Below are 13,397 nucleotides of genomic sequence, written 5' to 3'. Positions count from 1 at the left end.
TTTTTTTTTTTTAAAAGACAGAGTCTTACTCTGTCGCCCAGGCTGGAGTGCAGTGGCGCCATCTTGGCTCATTGGAACCTCCGCCTCCCGGGTTCAAGCGATTCTCCTGCCTCAGGCCCCTGAGTAGCTGGGAATACAGGCGTGTATCACCACACCTGGCTAATTTTTGTATTTTTAGTAGAGACAGGGTTTCACCATGTTGGTCAAGTTGGTCTCGAACCCCCAACCTCGTGATCTGCGCCCCTTCAGCCTCCTAAAGTGCTGGGATTACAGGCGTGATCCACCACGCCCAGTCCATATTTTTTCATTTCATAGAATTTCCAGATAAAAGTCAGACTTAAACTAGTTTTATAATACTGAAAAGTTTTGCAAATACAGGCATGTCACTTAATGATGGGATATGTTCTGAGAAATGTGTCATTAGGTGATTCCATCATTGTGCAAATGTCATAGAGTATATTTACATAAACCTAGGTGGTATGTAGCCTATATGATAAACCCTATCGCTCCTAGGCTGCAAATCTGTATAGCATGTTACTATCCTGAAGGCAATAGGCAATTGTAACACAGTGGCAAGTATTTGTGTATTGAAACATAAAGGTATAGTAAAAATATGGTACTATGAATACAATTTTATGGGACTACCATTGTATATGCGGTCCATCATTGGCCAAACTTTCCTTATGGTGGCATAAGACTACATAGTAAATGGTGAAGTAACCAGACTTGGAGATGAGGAGGAGGGAGAAGAATGCCAAATGTATGCTTCCTTCCACCAAGACTACAAGGCATCTACTATCAGGCAACACACTTATTTCCTACTCCTACACAATCATTTCCTACTCCTGTCTCACACTTGCCAGAGTCTGGATTTGATTTTTTTTTGTCAGACCAGTAATGCAGTTTTCATATTTTTTATAACAAAAAAGTTGTAGGACTTTTTCTTCTTACTATGAAAATATGACTCATTAAATACATAACTTTTAGTACTGGCTATTTGTATTCTTATACTCTTAGTCACAAAGATTACTATGTTTTACAAAGTCAAAAGGTTATTAATAGCAGCTAGCATGAATTCAGAGCTTGCTATGTATTGAGCACTGGGTTTAAACACATATGCTCGATTTTATTAGAACCTTATAGTAGGAAGGTAAAGAATACACTAGTCACTGAAGTTCCTTCAGTGCTCAAGACTCAAATGCACTATAGCAAGACAAACACCAGGAAAACATGTAACTCTGCTTTGAATACTTTAGCAAGTGAATGGCCCAGTTTGGGAAAGCAAGACAACACTGGATCCATAATGGCTTTTTAGACCTGATAGGAATGCAGAAAAAATAGAACCATTAACTACTAATATTATCTTTGCAAACAGGTGAGCAGTACATATCTGACTTCAGAAGATTTTATTGAAATCAATAGATGATGGTTAATAAAAACAAATATTCTCAGCTTTCCTTCTTTCACTTGTCCTCTGATAACCACTATTTAGCTAAAACTAAAATGGATTAGAGATATAAGATGATGAATAACAACTATTATTAACTTTTGTGAGCATATAATGTGAGTCAGCTACCACACTAAGAACTTTACATAGATGCCCTTAATTTTCTCAATAATCCTATGAGAACTGTGCTTGTATGAGCAACCCCATTTTATAACTGAAGATACTTGAGGCTTCAAGAGGTTATGTAAACATGTTCATGGTCAACAGTTATTAAGCGGTGAGTGACATTCTCATGAGATTAATGAAATCATCTGTGTGAGATACAAATACATCTATTGTGTATGTTTGTGTTTTTAAATGGAGACCAGTGGTATGACAGAATGAAGTCCTTTTATTATTCAGTCAAGATCTGATGTGGCTATTCGAATATAGGAAAAACTGATGTTTTCCTTTTTTAGTTATATTAAATTAACTTTAAAAATAAATAATAACTTTATCAAGATATAATTCACATAATGTAATTTGCTCATTAAAATGTTTGAGTCAAGAGTTTTTAGAAGATTCACAGAACTGTGCAACCATCACCACAATCTTTGGAATATTTTCATCATTTCAAAAAATACTTTGTAGCCTTTAGCACCCCTCCCACTGTGCCCCCCCATACCCCTGGCCATAGGCAACTACTAAATTACTTTCTGTCTCTGCAGGTTGTCCTATTCTTGATACTTTGTATATGTGAAATCGTACAATATGTGATCTTTTATGACTGACATCTTTCAAGCATGTTTTTGATGTTTTCATCCATGTTGTAGAATATTAAATTAACTTTTTGCATAAGAATAATTGAGCTAGAAAAGCACTGGCTGAATATGTCTACAGAATGTACCATTTAGAAAAGAAACAATTCCTGTAGACAAATGAGGTATTAACTAAAATGTAAAGAACTGAAAATTAGCTTTGAGTCTTTAATAAGCTACCATTCATGTTTTGCTTTTACTAGGAATGAACTTTTAATGTTTTGGAGCTATAAATGTAGTTTCTAAAGACATCTTTGTTTTTAAAAAATGACATCTGCAGGCTTTTTCTTAGTGTTCCTAGTGTGTATGAGTGTGTGCATTTGTATGTGTATGTGTGTGCATGTTTAGTGACTTTACATGTGTATACATACAACTGTACACAGTCATATGACTCTGGTGGTACATGGAGTCTAAATTTAATTGTAAAATTGAAGGAGTTCTAAAATTAGTTTTAGTATAGTAAGTGGGATATAGTAAGAATGTCCTACAATTTAAAAGCCTATTTGGTTATCCTGAATGGATTTTGAATGCATTCAATACTAGGTTTGCGAGTGACTGTGCCTTTTTAGTAAACAAAAGAAAGGCTGTAACGTAGAAAGTATATGGAATAAGCATAACATCTGTCCTAATCTAATTTTCAGGCACATCTCCAGACTTCAATTTGGCTGAAGTAACTCATGCCACGGACCTGTGCACATGCCTGGAATTGAAAGACACAGTTTAAAAGACTTCAGATTGCTTTCTGCCTTTTGACAACTCCTGAAAACCATCCTTTTGGACTCTGGAATTCTACACAGCTCAACCAAGACTTTGCTTGAATGTTTACATTTTCTGCTCGCTGTCCTACATATCACAGTATCGTGTTCACGTTTTGTTAAAACTTAAGGGTGTCAGGAGTTGAGCTTGCTCAGCAAGCCAGCATGGCTAGAATGAGCTTTGTTGTAGCAGCTTGCCAATTGGTGCTGGGCCTACTAATGACTTCATTAACTGAGTCTTCCATACAGAATAGTGAGTGTCCACAACTTTGCGTATGTGAAATTCGTCCCTGGTTTACCCCACAGTCAACTTACAGAGAAGCCACCACTGTTGATTGCAATGACCTCCGCTTAACAAGGATTCCCAGTAACCTCTCTAGTGACACACAAGTGCTTCTCTTACAGAGCAATAACATCGCAAAGACTGTGGATGAGCTGCAGCAGCTTTTCAACTTGACTGAACTAGATTTCTCCCAAAACAACTTTACTAACATTAAGGAGGTCGGGCTGGCAAACCTAACCCAGCTCACGACGCTGCATTTGGAGGAAAATCAGATTACGGAGATGACTGATTACTGTCTACAAGACCTCAGCAACCTTCAAGAACTCTACATCAACCACAACCAAATTAGCACTATTTCTGCTAATGCTTTTGCAGGCTTAAAAAATCTATTAAGGCTCCACCTGAACTCTAACAAATTGAAAGTTATTGATAGTCGCTGGTTTGATTCTACACCCAACCTGGAAATTCTCATGATTGGAGAAAACCCTGTGATTGGAATTCTGGATATGAACTTCAAACCCCTCGTAAATTTGAGAAGCTTAGTTTTGGCAGGAATGTATCTCACTGATATTCCTGGAAATGCTTTGGTGGGTCTGGATAGCCTTGAGAGCCTGTCTTTTTATGATAACAGACTGGTCAAAGTCCCTCAACTTGCCCTGCAAAAAGTTCCAAATTTGAAATTCTTAGACCTCAACAAAAACCCCATTCACAAAATCCAAGAAGGGGACTTCAAAAATATGCTTCGGTTAAAAGAACTGGGAATCAACAATATGGGAGAACTCGTTTCTGTCGACCGCTATGCCCTGGATAACTTGCCTGAACTCACAAAGCTGGAAGCCACCAATAACCCTAAACTCTCTTATATCCACCGCTTGGCTTTCCGAAGTGTCCCTGCTCTGGAAAGCTTGATGTTGAACAACAATGCCTTGAATGCCATTTACCAAAAGACAGTCGAATCCCTCCCCAATCTGCGTGAGATCAGTATCCACAGCAATCCCCTGAGGTGTGACTGCGTGATCCACTGGATTAACTCCAACAAAACCAACATCCGCTTCATGGAGCCCCTATCCATGTTCTGTGCCATGCCGCCCGAATATAAAGGGCACCAGGTGAAGGAAGTTTTAATCCAGGATTCGAGTGAACAGTGCCTCCCAATGATATCTCACGACACCTTCCCAAATCGTTTAAACATGGATATCGGCATGACGGTTTTCCTAGACTGTCGAGCCATGGCTGAGCCAGAACCTGAAATTTACTGGGTCACGCCCATTGGAAATAAGATAACTGTGGAAACCCTTTCAGATAAATACAAGCTAAGTAGCGAAGGTACCTTGGAAATATCTAACATACAAATTGAAGACTCAGGAAGATACACGTGTGTTGCCCAGAATGTCCAAGGGGCAGACACTCGGGTAGCAACAATTAAGGTTAATGGGACCCTTCTGGATGGTACCCAGGTGCTAAAAATATACGTCAAGCAGACAGAATCCCATTCCATCTTAGTGTCCTGGAAAGTTAATTCCAACGTCATGACGTCAAACTTAAAATGGTCGTCCGCCACCATGAAGATTGATAACCCCCACATAACATATACTGCCAGGGTCCCAGTAGATGTCCATGAATACAACCTAACACATCTGCAGCCTTCCACAGATTATGAAGTGTGTCTCACGGTGTCCAATATTCATCAGCAGACTCAAAAGTCATGCGTAAATGTCACAACCAAAAATGCCGCCTTCGCACTGGACATCTCTGATCAAGAAACCAGTACAGCCCTTGCTGCAGTAATGGGGTCTATGTTTGCCGTCATTAGCCTTGCGTCCATTGCTGTGTACTTTGCCAAAAGATTTAAGAGAAAAAACTACCACCACTCACTAAAAAAGTATATGCAAAAAACCTCTTCAATCCCACTAAATGAGCTGTACCCACCACTCATTAACCTCTGGGAAGGCGACAGTGAGAAAGACAAAGATGGTTCTGCAGACACCAAGCCAACCCAGGTTGACACATCCAGAAGCTATTACATGTGGTAACTCAGAGGATATTTTGCTTCTGGTAGTAAGGAGCACAAAGACGTTTTTGCTTTATTCTGCAAAAGTAAACCAGTTGAAGACTTTTGTATTTTTGACTTTGCTAGTTTGTGGCAGAGTGGAGAGGACGGGTGGATATTTCAAATTTTTTTAGTATAGCGTATCGCAAGGGTTTGACACGGCTGGCAGCGACTCTAGGCTTCCAGTTTGTGTTTGGTTTTTATTCTTATTATTATGATTATTATTATATTATTTTATTTTAGTTGTTGTGCTAAGCTCAGTAATGCTCTTCTAACTACAGTGCTCAATAAAATGATTAATGACAGGTTGGGGTTCCCCTGTGCTTTTACCAGTAGCATGACCCCTTCTGAAGCCATCTGTAGAAAGTACCTTGTCCTCCAAAAGCTAACATACAGTTTTGAAGCAGCATTGAAACTTTTGTAGCAATCTGGTCTACAGACTTTTAACTTGAGAAGCTAAGGCTAGACTTGTTACCTTCGTTGAATGATGTTAGTTGACTGTACTGTAATGTTGTATCAACTGAATTGAATGTTTGCCTTTAAACAATGAATTTTCTTTTCTTTCTTTTTTTTTTTTTTTGTAATAAAGAGGCTTAGAACAAGCTAACAGGCAATAGAAATATGTATATCAAATTTTTTAATGTAACAAACTACATGTTAATTGTTATCTTATTCTTTTTATCTTTAGTAGACACTTTTAAAAGACAATTTTGTTGTGTTTACTCACCAAAACGTGGTATATAATGAAGACAGAACTATAATAAATTAGTTTTGTTCTGATTTTCTAGAACACTTGCAATAATGTATCATTTATAGTTCTTGCTAGTTGCAGTGGTAATATTTTCACATCCATAAAACAACCACCACAAAAAAATAAATCAGCTATAGCATGTTGCTTTTAAAGCTAGGCCCTAAAAGTTTTACTTCTTTTCTAAGGAAAGAAATGTCTATTTTAATTAAGATATTTTAATGAACAGGATTTCTGTATTTTAAATAGTACTGACTAGCATATAATGGGCAGTGGGAGGGTGGTTCATATGAAGAAAAAGAGGTGTATTGTTGTATCCCATGCATAAAGGTAAATATATATATATATACACACACACACACCCCAATATATTCATATACACACACATCCCAACCTGTCACACATAATGCTTGTGTATATATATGAATATATTGGATATGTTATTTCTGTAAGAGTTTTGTTAAAACCTGATTTTCTTTTGTAGTATCCACATTCTTCATCAAAGTACAAAAACATCTATGAAGTGTCCCAAAATGTATGACATGTTATTTCTTTTTAACAGTTGTCGATATGCTTAGACCCTAATTAGTCTCTGTATCTGTGTGGCGATATCTGCTGAGACAAGTAAATGATTAATAGAAAACAAAACAACTTCCATACAATTGACGTTTTTCATCCAAATATATATAGACAGTTTTGGAGAATTGTTTCAAGATTACAAAGCAAACGTGTGTAACGTTTAGAGCAGATGGAACTAGGTTTAGGTAGAAGGCCAGTTCCACAAAGGGCAGAGGGATGGGATTTAATAGGTAAAGAAGAACCCATTTGAAAATAAAGGTTGTTTGAAAAGGCAGCTGCCGCCAGGCACACACCATTCCATCAGACAGGTGCCAGACAAGCAAAAGCAAGGAAAAGTTGACAGAAAGTCCAGCTGATGGAGGCTGAGGTATTTTTCTTTGGCAATACCCTGGTTTTGGGAATCACTTAAAAAACAATCACTTTCTTCCCATTCTTAAGGGGTTTTGGCAAACAGAATTTCAGATCTTGAAACAAATGAGCCACAACATAAAAATAAGCAGTATCCGAGCTCAAAGCATCCCTTCCCAAAGCCTTCATTTATTGGTGAGAAAAACCTGGGCCCAGGGAGGGCTTGCAGCTTACCCAGATCAGACTCCTGCTGGTTCAGCGCTCTGCACTCCATGGATTGTTCTAGGCCCAGCAGCCTTTTGGGTTCTTGTGCAGGGCCCCTCTTTTACAGTTCTGAATAACCTCTGGTGCGCCTGCTTCAAAAATGCAGTACATCCTCAAGTTCCCGTTTACTCAGGATACATTTTAGCATAGGGCAGATCAGATGGTGTCTCTATCGTTAGTACTGCAAAGTATGTATGGCAAACACACAGAATTGGAGCTGCGTTGAATGCAAATTTGGGGTGTTTCCCTTGAGGAGTTCTTGTCTTCAAACGTCTGCAGAGAGTAGTGGACCATATTACAACTTTCCTTTCCATCCGTGAACCATGAAAAGGGTGGCACTGATGCATTAGACCCTCAGCAGCCTGCAGTTGCAAATCTGCGAGGCTTCATTCAGCCCATAAAGCAAATATTTGAACTTAGACAGAATGAGCACTTAAATACTGGTGCAATAAATGAAGGGAAAAACCTCAGCCATTTCTCCATTCTGAAGATATAGCAAGCACCGGGAAATCTGAGATTTTTCATCAACAATATTTTCTGCCAGCCCAGTTTAGGGGAAAATAATCCCCTTTACATTTTTCTTCAGTAAAGTACTGGAGCTTACTTTTCCCTGTCTGTGCTAATCAGTTGATTTTCAGCTGATAGAAAACAAAATGATAGAGTACTTTTTTCCGTGGCCAAGTATTTTCTCATTTGTATTTAATTTGATTAATTAGACAGCCAGTGAAATTAGACATCAAACTAGATCCTGATTGATAATGAATGTTATGTCACATTTAACAGTGAAGTGGTTATTATAGGTCACTTTCTAATTTCATATATTCCCTTTTGCTTTCTGCTGCCCCTCAGGGTATATAGTGTATCTCTAACCTGATTTTCAAGGTTATTTTGGAGCAGTTTCTTAAAACAGGCATTCCCTAACTTCTCATTTAATTAATGAAAATTGAACTGATGCCATGGATATAAAACAAATGCAATGTTTGATTGTCAGTGTTTCTGATATGGCAAAAAGGAATCATCTCCATTTTTTTTTTGCAAACAATAACAAAGTGCATATTTTCTCTCATGTGGTTTCTATTTATTCAATCATTCGTTTGCTAAGGACACCATAGTCAACCCTTTACTTGGTGTTTGCTTTCTATTTCTGTATTCATTTTCCAGGGCATTTTCTTTTCTTTATTACTGTTTTCACCATTGTTGGGGTAGGGAGAAACATTTTAGATCTCCAACACTTTGCTGGGAAAAACCATACTTTTTCCCTTTCTATTCACAGAAAAGGGAAGTGTAACTACTTCTGATGCATTCTAAGTACAATTGCAAATGCTTTCTTCACCTCAGTTCTTTCACTCTCTCCTTGCTTGCAAATAGACTTTTTTATTATTATTCAAAAGGGATTAGCTTGGAGGAAAAAAAAATGTTTCTTTAAAAATTGGTGATTCAGAATCATTATCGGGAGGTCTAGAATAATTTTGGCCTGGAATCTCTGCAGGACTTGATCTAATCTGGTGTGGACAGTTCCCCTGCCCCACCCCGCTTCCTCCATATGCACTGATACCAGCTTCTTTAGTAAAAAGGAGATGCTGAGGGAACTAATGATTTTTACATCTGCTTGTTCAACATTGCCCAGAACAGGTAAACAGAACTCAATGGGTTTCTCATATTAAACAATTCCTAGGAGACTTGACGGCGGGAGATGACAATGCAGGCTTTCTTTATGTCTTCAAATGTATTTATCTTTTCTTTTTTAAGAAACCTTATATGCTGGGAATCTGAGGTATATTCCAAAACTATACTTATATCAGGCTAAATTTTAATTCTAATCTTGAACTGCCCCGTACTATTTTCTGTTACACACTCCTAAAATTTTGAAATGTATAGATTTTTGTGGAGAAGACACCAAACTCTTTCCTTAGCACTAAACCATGCAAAGCTTTTATAAAATTAATGACAAACTATAATAACCACTTGACAAACTCAAGTGTTTAGCTCCAAAGCTCCATTTTTCACATAGAGAAACTGAGCCTCAGTTCATCACTTATAAGTGATGAAGCCAAGCAGCCCTGGCTGTCAGACTCCCAGACGCAAGACTAACCATGAAACTATGTTCTAGCTGAAAAGGCACTCAGAGTACTGGACTGGCCATCTCATTGGCCTGGCGAATTCAGTTCTTTCCTGAGAATGAGGAACAAAGAAAAGAGTAGGTGTCATAATCTTGCAAGGAACCTCCCTACAGAAGGCTTATTAATGTGGCATTTAATGCCATAGCCTTAGATAACAAAAGAAAATGCTACCTTGCTCTTTTTATTTTTTAACCATTAAAGTTAGTCTCCCATTTTAATCATATACCACATCATCCAGAGCAAAGACGTGTTCTGATGCTGTAAGTAATTGCATCTTAACTTTCCTATAGATCATTCTGGGGGCTGGGGGTGCTAGGAGGATAAATTCCCTGGAGAACTGTTAGTGAAGAGTTTTATGCCTAATCCTGTGTCTTTGTGATCTCATTAGCCCTTAGTTTAAAAATGTATTACTTTCAATCTTGTAAGAGGCAGACCAGTTTAAGTATCTCCTGTGCTACTGAGGAAACTATGAAAAGAAGGCGACTGTGAATATCAACCAAAATATATGCTCTTATATTATTTTCCCACTTATCAGAGCACCACACACTTATTAACAGTACTTGATTTTACCAAATTTTATTCTAACTGGCTTAGGGGTGCTCCCACCATCACAAGATGGTTCGTGTTTGCAACTCATTTAAAAATCACATTTTTTATCCTGATTGTAACAGTAGTATATGTTTACTATAGAGAATCTAGAGAAAAATATTTATTACAAATAGCATATAATTCCACAACTCAAAACCAGATGAGATTTTGGTACACTTCCTTCTAGTCTCTTTTTTCTCTGTGTATATATTTATATATGTAGATATACATATAATTATAAAAATATATACCTTTATGAGTATAGAATTAGAATCATAGTATATATAGCTTTGTACACTTTTTTCTATTATGCAAAATGTAAGCATCTTTTTATATTATTAAACTATCTTGGAAACCATGGTATTAAAGGCTGTATAACCATCTATCATACGGATATTCAGTAATGGAATAAGTCCTTTTGGAAGCATTTTGCCTCTTCCATGTCAAGCACCAGGGACATGAAGATGAGCCCACCCTGCCCCTGCTCTCCAGGGTGTAGTCACAGAGGAAGACAGACATCCACGTAAAGGACCATCCAGTATGATGACTACACGGAGAAGATGAAACGGCACGACAGCACAGGGAAGAAGAACCCTGGTCAGATTGGGGAGCTCAAATTTCAGATTTCACTACTTAAGCTCAGAATGAAAAGATGAGCTGAGGGCTTCACAAGCAAGCGTCCAGAGGGAGGGCATCCTAGGCAGCAAACAAATTGCCGTGATCACAGACTTTCCAAGGATGTGGAAGAAGTCTTCCCAGAGGACGTGGGGACTCTGGAGGCCTTCTGATAAAGGGGAAGGGGCTCCTAAAAATACAGGGTAACTACATTGGAAGCTGAAGTAGGAGAGAAACTACAGTAAGGTTTTGTGCAGAGGGGAGAGGGAGATGCTGGGTTGTATGAGGAGCCTATGGTCCCCAGATGAAGCTTTATTCCCAGTTAAATTTTTTAAGCCATTCCACATAATCACTGAGGGGAGTGCCTTCCTGGTGAGATAAGAGAAGCTCGCAAGAGTAATTTGATAAACCTTCCAAGCCCTGGGGCCTCAGTGTGGAACCTCAGCTGTGGTAATATGTAAGACACAAGCATTAAACAGTTGCGAGATTGCCCTAATTGCTTAAGACTATCCCAGTCAGTGGCTTCCACTTAGTACAGGTTTTCTTTGGTGTCTGTGGTGTCAAGAAAATAGGAAGTGCATGTTTGGAAAATTGAAACTGATTTTGAGGTGTTTAAAAGCACAAATGAATCCTCTTCAGCTTGTCCTTTGCCCACTAAATACAAATACTTCTAGTTCACTTGCTTAGACAAAATTCGGATCCTTTTCTTAATGTAACAAACAAGGCCTTATACTTGGAATAGTAATAAAGAACAATTCATACTTGGATACATGTACCCCCAAACTCCATATTGCACCTCTCCCTTTGTTTCCAAAAGTAAAACAGGTCAAAGACATTGTAGTATAACTTAATACAAAATACTTCTGAATCTAGATTCTATTCCTATGGGATTTTCCTTGGGTTTTTAATTGGATTGACTTCTGATCATAGAAATTCCTGATAGCAAGAAGAGATTGATAGAAAAGGTTATTTTCCCCAATTCTGCTCTTAACAAGTATATGGGTGGACATTATACTTCTTGTTGTTTTGATCATTAGGAGATTTGTCCAAGGCAGATTCCATCACTACCTCCTCTGAATTATTGGTCTGTCTCTGGAGAAATACTCAACTGGCCATCTTACAAAAAGCTTAATTTCAGTTCATTTCCCCAGACTTACAAATTATAGTTAGCTTCCCATTAACTACATACATTGAGAGGAGCAATTTGTAAACAATGAAAAACACTGGACCATCCAAAAGCCAATAGAGGTTTGTTGAATGAATGAACTCATTCACAACTTTGACTTTGGAGTGAATAATAAGTTTTTGCTAGAAGCAGATGCATTCATCTCCCTGGTTATACTTTGTTTTGTCTTGTAATAGATTTTTGGACTGTTGCAGAGAGCAAGCTGGCATTTGGTTGATTTTGGGAAACAGATTGCATTTCTTAAATTTTCTTTCTTTCTTTTCTTCCATATTGAGACCTGGGAAAATTTCCCTTAACTTCATTCCAAGTTTGTGGAAATCATACAACCCAGGACAACTTGCTTGGGCTGAGCCACTTGTAATGATCTGGGATTGTTTGGATTTGTGTTCAGCTCCCCAAGGTGCTACTTTGAACATACAACTTAACAGCTTACATTTTTCTGGGCACATAGCAACTTTCAGTAGATTTGGTAACCATGCAGATGAGTACCTATTCTTCATAGTTCAGTGGGGTACACTCACCTTGCATTATGAGGAAAATTGCCTGAGGCTAATTTTTTCATTAAGTCTGTTGAGGAAGAATAATCTATCGTCATATATATTTCTGGCTATATATATATTGCACCTTCCAACAGTCACCAGTGAGTGACAGTCTTGCTGTTATCTCCTATAACGTGTAGAAGTTCCATTCTGTTTTTACCCCAACACCCTGCCTAGATCAACTGCACTGAGCAAAACCACAGGCAGCAACCCTCAAGCCCATTTCTATTCTTCTGGATAAAAAAATACTTTTGTTTTCCAAAATATAGGGGTGTCATCTTTTCCCTGCCATCTTGTAAGGGAAGCAGATAGCAAGACAGAAATAACTCCTCCTAATCTTTTCAAATACCAAAGCATTTCACTTCCCATGCAATCATTTTGAAGCTCTAACATAAGCAAAAATTATAGCTGTCATGGAGAAAAGAACTCTTAGTTTGAAAAGATCGAGTCCTAGCATATAGAATCTCCCAAACTAGTTTAAATTCATGAGTCATACAATATATCTGACATGTCACCAAATCCTCCCCACACCCAAGGTTCAACAGTTTTTGAAATCTCAACACACGCTTTCTGAGGAATTTCAGTTTGGGATGAAACTAGGGATTCTGGTGGAGTGATCTGTACAGTAGTCACGGGAAGGTCCTTTCACTGAATAAATACTTTTTGAGCAACTATTATGTGTTGGGCATAATTATGGGTGGTCCTCTTTACTGGTTAGAGTCAGCATGGTAGAGTAGACTGACATTACCTCATCACAGAAGACACATCCCTCAGACCTCACCTAAGTGGAAGTCCAGAGAGCCTCCTTGATTTAAGTGGCTGTGGCTTTCAAAAAGTGTTAAGTGAATTCAGGGAAAGGAAAGATCTCTTAGAACTGTAGAGGGAAAAACAGGCGCAAGTATTTTTTTTTGTGGAAGGATTTAGAGATGAGGTAACACTGTGGCAGGGCCTCAGAGAATGGGGAGCATTTGAACTTGAGAAAGTCGGGGAAGGAGTAAAGAAAAGCATGAACCAAAGGAAGTCTGAAGGAAAATGTAAATTATGGGGTACTTGCAACAATAATTAGTTCAGTTGCTGG

General features: G+C 38.2%; 1 protein-coding gene across 2 annotated transcripts in view; it reads left to right on the top strand.

The window, feature by feature from the left end:
• LRRN1 (leucine rich repeat neuronal 1) overlaps positions 1-8,337 on the top strand; it is a 54,928-nt gene extending 46,591 nt beyond the window's left edge. For both annotated transcript variants that reach the window (XM_017870726.1, XM_017870727.1), the window contains exon 2: positions 2,886-8,337. In XM_017870726.1, coding sequence (XP_017726215.1) covers positions 3,165-5,315 — 2,151 coding nt within the window. In that variant the 5' untranslated portion in view covers positions 2,886-3,164 and the 3' untranslated portion in view covers positions 5,316-8,337. The remainder of the gene's footprint in view (positions 1-2,885) is intronic.
• Positions 8,338-13,397: the final 5,060 nt, after the last annotated feature.

The sequence above is a fragment of the Rhinopithecus bieti genome, unplaced genomic scaffold, assembly GCF_001698545.2.
Source record: "Rhinopithecus bieti isolate Rb0 unplaced genomic scaffold, ASM169854v2 scaffold_5101, whole genome shotgun sequence".
In the NCBI taxonomy this organism is placed as follows: Eukaryota; Metazoa; Chordata; class Mammalia; order Primates; family Cercopithecidae; genus Rhinopithecus; species Rhinopithecus bieti.
Note: the sequence above shows the minus strand (reverse complement) of the source record. Positions and strands in the feature narration are given on the sequence as shown.